The following is a 10926-nucleotide window of genomic DNA, read 5'->3' on the forward strand; positions in this document are numbered from 1 at the left end:
CCCGGAAGACAGGTGGACAGCGAGACCGCAGAGGTGGGCAGGCTTGGAGCAGGGAAACCAGGAAGGTCAAACGTCCTGATATCCGGGCAGATGTGGGTGGGCCATCAAAGGACAGCAGCAGGACTGTCATACAGGGACAAAGGAAAGCTATTGACGCAGGCGCCCGCCTGCCCGGAAGAGAGGTTGAGAAATGGAGCTGCTGGGAGCATGGCACTGGCTGCTGGGGGCGGACAAAGCCCGATTGTTTGGGCCCCTTTCCCCACAGAGCCCCAGCCCAGGGCAGGGGCGGGTGCCAGCTGGGTGACACATGCTTTCTCACTGGCTGCTGTCTACAGTGGGGACACGGAGGTCGTCAGCGCCCACAGAGGGACTTACGGGCAGGTGCGTGAATCACCCCAACTCCACTGACCCAAGCGGCCAGGTTCTTAGTGCCTGCAGGCAGCAGACCCAGGAGTGAGGGTCTGCAGGGCTAGAGTGGTCACAGACAGAGGTGGGGGGATTCCTGCAGGCCGGGGGAACTATTTACTCGCCTGGGTGTTGGCTTTTGGGTTCTCAGACACCTTCTTGCTCAAGGACCTAGAGAAGCCTACTGACTGAGAACTAGCACCCATCTTTCCTCATTTAGACTCGAAAGTGCAGATGCCCAGGTCCTTTTGCTGAAGGTCTAGAATTTTAGGCCCTCTCCCCTCCTGCCTCAGACCCTGGAGTCCAGGCCCCCTAGCCCCCTCCTCCCTCAGACTTTGGAGTCCAGGCCCCCAATGCTCTCAGGGCCTGGTGCTCACCTCCTGGGAAGCCTGGTCAGGGGTCATCAGGAGCAGAGCCACGGGGACATGGGGATGCAAGGAATGTGTGTGGGAGGTCTGGGTGAGGAGGAAAGGGTGGGGCAGCCTCCTGCCTCAGGAACCTGGGGAGACAGGGGTTAAAAGGAAGCACCAGGAGTGTCTGGGGGCAGGAACAGCCTCTTCCAAGGAGGCCAGGAAGCCCAGGTGTCGGTCTGGCCTGGGCCCCACAGCCCATACATCCTCTGCTGTCTGTGTCTCTGGCTCTGGCTCCTGGGCATCCTCTCTGCTTTCTGGGTCCCATCTCTCCCCATAACTCCCTGCATTTCTGACTCTGTGCTTCTCTGTCAGTCTGCCTGTGACACGTGCTGTGCCTGCCTCAACCCAAGAACCCCTCGTCCAGGAGTCCTCTGGGCCCCCAGGCAGCCAGCTCCCAGCAGGTAAGATCACACTGCACCCTAGAACCTCCAGGTATGAGGTGAGTGACAGAGTGAGCTCAGAGCCAAGGTGCAGAAGAAAAACCCCATGGGTAGGGAAGAAGCTCAGAGTCCCTCCTGGGCCACCCCCTCCTGCTGGCAGGCAGGCACACTAGAGCCCAGAGAAATAAGAGACTTATTGAGAATTGCACTGTGAGCTGCAGACCACCACATGTGGTTTTGGGTTCTTACTCAGCCTGCCTTCATGGGACCTGAGGATGGAAGATAAGGTTAGAGTGACAAGAGGCCAGGGGAGAGATAGAGGTTAGGGGTCAGGAGATCATGGAGGCTGGGGAAGGAGGGATGAAGGAGGGGCCTTGAGGGGGTCTGAGACAGGGACTGAGGAGCATTTGGTTTCCCTTCTCAGGAATGGGCATGAAGACGCTAATTGTGGCAGTGATCCTGATGGCTGCAGGTGGGAAGAAAGAGGATGGGATTGGGTGGTTTGGGGGGGCGCTGCTGGTGGGAGAGTTTGGAATTGGGGATGGGGATTCACACACGTATGGAGGCAGGGGGTGCTTGGAGTGAGGCAAAAGTGAGGGGCTGGGTTAGCGATGGGGGTGCAGACAGGAAGGAGGTAGAAGTTGGTCTGGAAGGTGGGGAAGAATTTGAGGGTGAGGGTGGGATGGAGATGACCTGGACCACTGGGACAGCATTGGGGTCCACCGTGGGGGAATCCTCCTGGTGTCTCCAAAGCTCGTCCCTGACTCAGACCCTTCCTTTCTCAGCCTGGGCGGAGGAGCAGAATAAGGTGCTGCATGGTGGACCCTGTGAGCAGACGTCTCACCCCTACCAAGCTGCCCTCTACACGTCAGGCCACTTGCTCTGTGGAGGGGTCCTCATTCACCCACTGTGGGTCCTTACCGCTGCCCATTGCAAAAAACCGTGAGTCTCCATGCCACATGAGTGAGGAGTGGTTGCAATGAGACCCCTGGGGGGCGTCTTGCAGATTTCAGGCAGGAAGTGATACATACAACCCCCTGTCCCAGCACAAGGCCATCTGATAACCAGGTTCATCTGGGCAGTATTTAAATGAACACTAAATAAGTGTCAGGCATTGTCTGGGGCCCGGAGGATATAGCAGTGAACAAAAGCAAAACTGCTGCTGCTTTTATGAACTGACCTTCTAACTGGGGAATCAGATGGTGCAGGTCCTGCAGGCAGCGATGCAGCAATGGATCTCATTCTAAGTGAAGGAGGAAGACACTGGAGAATTTCAGTCAGGGAAGCAGCAGATCTGATTTACATTTTTAAGAGCACCCTGGCCACCATGTGGAAAGTGGGCTGGGCAAGGGGGAATGAATGACCTGGAATGACGGGATGATGGCTTGGATCAGGGGGTAGAGGATAGTTGAAAACTTTTGGAGGTATTTTGAGGCCAGCTGGACTTGATGGTATGGGATGGAAGAGGCAGGGCTGACCTGCAGGTATAGGACTCGAACAAGTGGATGTTCTGTTGTGTCTCTCTGAGATGGTGGGAGAGGGAAATAGAACCAGTTTGGATATGGGCAGAGGAGTGTCAGACATTTTGCTCTAGCCAAGGTGAGCCTGAAATACCAGGGAGGTGTCCAAGAAGCATGAGGGTAGGCTGCTGGTGCTCAGGAGAGAAGTCAGACCTGGAGGTAAACACGAAGGGATCATCCACAAATAAGTGGTATTTAAACACAGGACGGGATGAGATCATCCAAAAAGTGGGCATAGGTAGAAAAGCATAGAGGGACCAGGACAAATCCTCAGGGCACTAATGATCACTAGTTCAATTAACAGTTGCCATTTTATTCAACACTAACTACCAGTCAGGTGCTGAGTTAAGCAGTTTATATATGTTTCCTGGAAACTCCACAATAAGAGACTCCTTGCCCCATTTTGCAGATGAGGACATTGAGGCTCAGAGAAGTAGTAAGTGGCAACTCAGGTCTTTGGAAACTAACAGGTGCCACTCCCTACTGTGGGGGGAGGAGAGGGGTCTAATCACACAAGGTTATGGACTCAACAAGTACCCTCAGGATGGTCTCCCCCACCCTCAGGGAGACCCGGCATTGCTCCCACCATTCTCATTCATCCATTGGCGCACATTGATCAAAGCACCAGCTAAGTGCCAGATTTGAGCTGGGCAGTGGGGATTCAGCAGTGGATGAGAGAAATGCAAAGTCTATGCCCTTAGGAACACAGAAGCAGAAAGGCACAGAATGATAGTTATTTAACTAACAAGCCCTTGAAAAATCACGTAATTACAAATTACCCTAAGTCCAGTGAAGGAAAAGAAGAGGGATGGCTCCCTGAGAGAAAAGAACAGAGAAGTACCTACTTTAGATGGAAGAGGGTATCAGGAAAGACCTTCTGATGAGATGAAGTTCAAGCTGAGGCATTGAAAATGAGAAAGAGTAGACAAATGAAGAAGGGGGATGAGCGTTGAGAGCAGAAGAAATGCAAGGACAAAGTCCCTGAGTTTGAAATAGTCTGGAGTGTTCTAAGAAAGTTACAGTGGGGCAGAAGATGGTGGAATGAGTTTCATTCAAAAGTAATGGGGAGCCATGGGAGAATTTTTAACGAGAGAGTGACTCTTTTGATCCATTTCACAAATATTTGTTGGATATCTATCATAAATACGATAGACACAGGTATAGGCAGTGAGGACGCTGTATCTGAACAAAACAAAATTCCCATCTTGATATTCTAGAGCTGTGCCACCCATATGATAGCCACAAATGGCCAATTAAATTCACAATAAGAAAAATGCAATGAGATGACAAATCTAGGAGCACGTGTCAAGTGCTCAGTAGAGGCCTATGTCTAGTGGCCACCATATCAAACTGCAGCATGACTGAAGAAGTTCTACTGGACAGTGCTGCTATGGTAGGAGGAGAGACAATAAAGTAAATATTTAACAATACATATATAGTATATCAGATGGTGATGGTAGGTTCTGGGTGGCAAAGAAAGCAGGAAAGAGAGATAGGACTTGCCTGTCAGGATAGCTATTTGCATTTTAATTGGATCATCAGGGAAGGCCTCACTGAGAAGGTGACATCTGAAGGAGGTGAGGGAGGAAGCCATGCGGATATGTAGGGGAAAGGGTTGCTGGCAGCAGGAAGAGCCAGTGCAAAGGCTGTGGGGTGAGAGGATGACTGCTGTGTTCAAAGAAAGGCAGGGAAGCCAGTGTGGCTGGAGCAGAAGGAGAGAGGGAGAGAGTGGGAGGAGGTGATATTTGAGAAGTGATGGGGGCAGAATATGCAGGACTCTGTGGGCCAGGGTGAAAACTTCAGCCTTTACTCTGAATGAGATGGGAGTCATGGGAGGATTCTGAGCAGAGAAGGGACAAGAGGAGGTGAGATATATTATGTTGTTAAAATTTCTCTGGCTGTTTTGTGGAGGGGCAAACACAGAAACAAGAAGTCAAGTGGGATAGCTACTGCCATTGTTCCAGTAAGAGATGATGGCGGTGGGGGAGGTGAGAAACGATCATATCCTGGATATACTTTGGAGAGCTAAAAGGATTTCTGGGCTGCTTGGATGTGAGGCATGAAATAAAGAGAGTCAACAATAGTCTCCAAGGTTATTCTGAAAGGACGAAATTGTCCTTTTCTGAGCTGGGAAGATTGTGAGGGGACAGGCCAGATGGTTCATGGTGCACCAGGCCACTGCCATCTCCCATCACAGCCCCTTCTGAAGTCTTGGCTGCAGCCATGGACCCCAGGTAAGACCGAGCCTTCCTCTTTCTCAGGAATCTTCAAGTCTACCTGGGGAAGCACAACCTTCAGCAAAGGGAGAGTTTCCAGGAGCAGAGCTCTGTTGTCCGGGCTGTGGCCCACCCTGGCTACAATGCTGCCACTCACGACCAGGACATCATGCTGTTGCGCCTGGCTCGACCTGCCAAATTCTCTGAACGCATCCAGCCTCTCTCCCTGGAGCAAGACTGCTCAGCCAACCACTCGAGCTGCCACATCCTAGGATGGGGCAAGACAGCAGATGGTCAGTAGTGGGAGGGTGACAAGGAAGCAGGCCAATGGGTGATAGGCTATGCAGGAGGTGGGCTAATGGTGAGGACCAATGGGGCAGTGTGTCAATGGGGAGGGGAGGCAAGTATGGGAGTTGTGTGAATGAGTGAACAGCCAGTGGAGAAAATAAACCCACGAGTGAATGGTATGGAGAGAGAGGCTGTGAGATGAAGGATTGATGAAGGGGGAGGGTCAGTGGGGAGATTCTAATCCAGAAGGAGGCCAATGATGGAAAGGGACCAATCAGGATGCAAAAATGATCAAGAAGAGATAGTGGAGGAGGGACTAATGGAAGAAGAGAGATCAATAAAGCAGGACAGCCCCCTGAAAGATATGAAATGAAAGTGCAATTGGGAGTAGAGAGTGATAATGGGGAAGAACCAACTAAGGGAAGGGTCAGTGGTCAAGGGGAGGCACTAAAGGAAGGACTGGGGGAGGAACGAGTCCCATAGGTCAGCAGGAACCCTGGAAGGTAATTGGGCCGGTGAGTGAAGGGCCAAAAAAGGAAGGTGGGCCATTGAATGAATGGCCAATAGGAAGAGAGAACCTAGGGGGGAGGGCAGTTCATTTAGGAAAGGACCAATGTGGGGGGTGCACCTCTGGCTTAAGGGCCAGTAAGAAGGGAAAGCCAATGAAGGGGAAAAGGGACCAGTTAGGAGAGGACCAATGGTCGTGTGTTAGCCAATCAGGATGAGCCAGTGGGAAAGAAGGGTCCAACCATGGATGAAAGGGTGGAGGAGGGACTAACAGAAGAGAGTCTAGAGGTGAGCTGGAAGTACTGAAGAAGGTGGGACCAGTGAAAGACACAAGTAGAGGCAGGTCCTAAGAGAAAGGGAAAAGCAGTAAGAAATGAGGACTAGTGGAAATGGGGCAATTAATGAGGAAGACAGGCCAATGGGAGGAAAGAATGATGTAAAGAGGGACCAATTGGGAGCCAGGGCCAATGGAAATGGATTTTTATGAATGAAAGACAAATAGGAAGAAGGAAACCAATGGGATATAGGGACCAATAGGGGAGAGAGCTCACTGGGGTGGACTTGCAGAGGACAGGCTGTGAAGTAAGCCTGGCTCATCTCTCTCTGCAGGTGATTTCCCTAACACCATCCAGTGTGCATACATCCACCTGGTGCCCCGTGAGGAGTGTGAGCGTGCCTACCCTAGCCAGATCACCCAGAACATGGTGTGTGCGGGAGATGAGAAGTACGGGAAGGACTCCTGCCAGGTCAGGTCACCGGGACCTTCCAGTTACAGAGCCGACAGAGACAGACCGAAATGGAGTTTTTCGGAGACATGCTGGGAGAGGATTCCAGGGAGAGAGTCTCAGTTGGACACTCAGAGACACAGCCAGGAACAGGCAGAGGTATAAAGGCAGCCAGCAGAGACAGGAAACACAGAGACAAGGATGGAGATAGAGATCAAGAACCAGAGAGACGCAGTAAGGAAGCAGGTGGTGTGAGGGGTCTGTCCTTCCTCAAACAGAGGACTGTCCTGTTTGGACATGGCCAACCTCTGGAGGCCGGTGGATCACAGCTGGGGAGAGACAGGGCTCCGTCCCCACTCCCAGATGCCTCCTGTAACTTGAAGTTTTTGTTGTTGTTGTTCCCCATCATCCACTGGGTCTCTCCTATTTATGCCAAAATTTACTCCAGGGCTTTGAGGTCTCTGAAGAGACAGAGCTAGGGACAGTGATACACAGCAAGTCAGACATGACAAAAGGGCTAGTAGACAAGCCCCAATACCTAAGCTGTCTTTTCTCTCCCCAGTTTTGTTGAGATGCAGTCAGCATACATACATCGGTGTAGAAGTTTCAGGTGTACAATGTGATGTTCCATGTCCTGTGGAATGATTGCCATGGTCAGTTAGCACCCATCATGCAGAGCAAAGCAAAGCAAAGCAAAGGTGCTTCTGGATCGCTCAGTTGTTTAAGCATCTGCCTTTGGCTCAGGTCACGATTCCAGGGTCCTGGGATTGGGTCCCATGTCGGGTTCTCTACTCAGTGGGGAGCCTGCTTCTCCTTCTCCCTCTGCTGCTAGCTCTACTTGTGTGCATGCTCTCTCACTCTCTCTTAAATAAATAAATAAATAAATAAATAAATAAATAAATAAATAAACAAACAAAATCTTAAAAGAAACAGAAAAGAAAGATTTTTGTCCTTTGCGATAAGAGCCCTTAGGATATCCTTTTTTATCTATGTCTCTGCCTTTATTTATTTTTTAAATAAAATCTTTTTTTAAAAAAGTATTTTATTTATTTATTCGTGAGAGGCAGAGAGAGAGAGAGAGAGAGAGAGGCAGAGATACAGGCAGAGGGAGAGGCAGGCTCCATACAGGGAGCCGGATGCGGAGCTTGATCTCAGGACCCCAGAATCACGACCTGAGCCAAAGGCAGGCGCTAAACCACTGAGTCACCCAGGGATCCCCAAGCTCTTAGGATATCCTGTCTTAACAACACTCCTGGTTATCCCACAGCAGTGTTGACTGTAGGCATCACGCTGTGCTTTAAATCCCTGGTATTCACTTATCTTGTACCTGGAGATTCTTCCTCTTTTTAGGTCTCTTTTTCTCTCCTTCTGTCTCTTTACATGTACATTTACACATATAAAATAACTCTTATATGAATAGATTTATATAAATATAATAGAAATGTAAAACTGTGCATGCTATATATTTTATGTATATATATATATAATATATATATATTTCTCTCTTTCTCTGTCTCCACCTCACTCTGCGCCTCTGCTTCTCTCCACACTTCTCAGTCTCTGTTATTTTTTTTAAAGATTTTACTAATTAGAGAGAGAGAGAACAAGTGAGAGAGCACAAGCAGGGGGAGCGGTAGAGGGAGAAGGAAGAGCAGACTTCTGGATAAGCAGGGAGCCCAAGAGCTCTCAGTTCTTGTACTTAGCCTTTATTCTTTATATTTTCTTCTCTTGATGCCTCTCTGGGTCACAGTGTTCTCTCTGTTTTTCTCTGTTTCTGAGTTTCCCTCAGACTGTCTCTATTTTCCTGTTTGTGACTTTGTGTGTCTGTCTGTCCCTAAGTCTATCCATCTCTGAGTGTCTCTCCTTCTCCCTCCCTACATGTCTCTGTGACCTTTTGTCTCCCTGTCTTTCTTGCTTTCTTTTTTAAAATATGCTGTTTTTAAGTAATTTCTACACTCAACATGGGTCTCAAACTCACGAACCCAAAGTCAAGAGTCACATACTCCACCTCTGAGCCAGCCAGGCGGCCCTGTCACTCTTTCTCTCTCTCTCTCTCTGTGTGTGTGTGTGTGTGTGTGTGTGTGTGTTTCTTTATCTGATTCTCTTCCACTTTCCCACAGGGGGATTCTGGGGGCCCACTCGTGTGTGGAGACCGTCTCCGAGGCCTTGTGTCATGGGGTAATGTTCCCTGTGGATCCAAGGAGAAGCCAGGAGTCTACACTGATGTCTGCAGATATGGCCACTGGATCAGAAAAACCATTCAGGCCAACTAACCCTGACATGTGACATCCAACTCTTGACCTGTGGCCCCCACTTGCTGGCTCCAGAATATACCTGATCAAGACTTTGCCTTCCCTCCACCTGCCCAGATCCAACCCTTAATGCTTAATAAAAGCAGTGACATGATAGTACAAATTCACCCTAATTATACCCCAGCCCCATTCTTGCATCACTGGGGACGAATGGGGACATGGGCTAAGGTCTTACCCCCACCACTAAGAGAATACAGGAAAACCCCTTCCAAGCATCTCTCCCACCTTGGTTATTCCATGGGCTCTACTTCTTCCTACAGAGGAGTGGTCACAAGTCTGGCAAAACCTGAGTTGGAATCCCAACTCCGTCTCTTGCTGGCCCTGTGTACCCTGGGCAAGTACCTCCCTTGACTGTGTAGATTCTTTAATCTATAAATTAAGGATAACAATAGTATATTCCTCATAGGGCGGTGATTGTTATTGGGAGGATTCAATATTTCCAACATGTGAAACACATACAATAGTGCCTGGCACACTTGCTTGAGCAATAAAGTGTGGATTTTATTATTAGCGTTGCTTTTTGCTTTTATCCCACTTCTGCCTCTCCAAATTCCAGATATTCTGGAGTTCTCTTTTACAGCTCAATTTCATTTTTAATTCCCTCCAGGAAGACACCAGTGAGTACTCCATCCTGTACTGGCCTTCATGGTGGCTCTCTCCCCTTAACTCCTTCTGTAGCAGTGAAAGAAGTGGAGGGAGAGGACTGGGAGACCACACTGTGTATGGGTAGAGGGTGGGATAGAAGATGGGAGAGCAGAGCACGGGCCAGATCCCAAAGGACCTCAGACTCCAGGTTGAAATGATAAGACTTTTTCCTGAGGGCAGTGGGGAGCCGTGGAAGGCTTGTGAGCAAGAGCAGCACTGGGACCTTGTATGGGATGGACCAGAGGGGAGATACCAGAAGTCAGGGAGGAGGCAGAAGTGACAGTGCAGGGAGAGAAGAGGGCTGAGCTGGGGCTGGGTGGTCTGGAGAAGGAGGCTGCATATGAGATCACTGTATGGAGAGGGTTGGGTGGATGGTGTTCTCATAGAGGGGACGACCTGTAGAAAGTCCTGGTGGTGTGAGAACACCTGGCATGCCCCAGAGATGGAGAATCATCTAGGATGGTGGAGAGCGGATTTGAGGTGGGAGAAGTGGGTGGCATGGCTGGAACTGTAGGTCAGTGGAAGATGGTGCTTTGAGTGCCAGAAAAAAACACTTGACCTCAATCCTGAGGGCCTTGAGAAAACAACAGGGTCAGATCTTGCTGCAGTCCATTTCAGGGCACAGCAATGAACAGGGAGGAGGAGAGACTGGAGTTCCCCCAGAGGAGTGAGGGGAGCACACAGGCCCAGCTGGACAAGGTCCCAGGCTTCTGCATGCTTTCTGGGCTCCTCCCACCAAGGGGCATCACACACGACCCCTAACTGATATACACACCTCTATCCCCACGTGCCAGGCCTGTCTCTGTCTCCAGAGAACCATTCTTTGCTTACAACCTCCACCTCCTCATCTGTGAAGAAGGCAAATAACTGCTAAGCCAGGTGTCCTCCATGTTAGGGGCTCTCAGAGAGAGAGAGTGAGGGAAAGGAAGTCCTATATGAGGGCTGGATTTGGAAGCAGAGAAATATTTAGGAACAGAGAGAGAATCAGAGACAACAATTCATTTGTTTCGATACTTATTGCAACCTTATTTTTGCCCAGCACAGTGTAGAATGAATCAGATATTAAACAGAGCAACCGGATCATAGGAGATATTCAAAGTCAATTGTGTGTTATTCTACAATGGGAGTGTTATGTGGTCCGAAGATAGAGGAAGTATTTTATTTTTTTAAAGATTTTATTTATTTATTTGAGAGAGAGAACAAGTGAGAGAAAGCAAGAGCATGGGGAGAGGATAGGGGAGAGGAAGAAGCAGACTCCCCACTGAGCAGGGAACCCTGCAAAAGTCTGATGAGGGGCTCCATGCTATGCGGGGCTCCATCCCAGGACCCCAAGATCATGACCCGAGTCAATGGCAGATGCTTAACCGACTGAGCCACTCAGGCACCCCAGAGGGAGTATTTTATTTTATTTTATTTTATTTTATTTTATTTATTTATGATAGTCACAGAGAGAGAGAGAGAGGCAGAGACACAGGCGGAGGGAGAAGCAGGCTCCATGCACCGGGAGCCTGATGT

The 10926-nt window shown here is 49.7% G+C and overlaps 1 protein-coding gene across 1 annotated transcript; it reads left to right on the plus strand.

Moving 5' to 3' along the window:
- Window positions 1-291: 291 nt before the first annotated feature.
- KLK6 (kallikrein related peptidase 6) lies at window positions 292-9270 on the plus strand. The gene is made up of 7 exons (XM_041744718.1): window positions 292-381; window positions 1131-1219; window positions 1623-1670; window positions 1984-2140; window positions 4980-5227; window positions 6339-6475; window positions 8575-9270. Exons 1-7 carry the CDS (start codon window positions 308-310, stop codon window positions 8725-8727), a joined length of 906 nt encoding a protein of 301 aa, XP_041600652.1. The 5' UTR covers window positions 292-307; the 3' UTR covers window positions 8728-9270.
- Window positions 9271-10926: the final 1656 nt, after the last annotated feature.

This window comes from Vulpes lagopus, chromosome 2, assembly GCF_018345385.1.
Source record: "Vulpes lagopus strain Blue_001 chromosome 2, ASM1834538v1, whole genome shotgun sequence".
NCBI lineage: Eukaryota > Metazoa > Chordata > Mammalia > Carnivora > Canidae > Vulpes > Vulpes lagopus.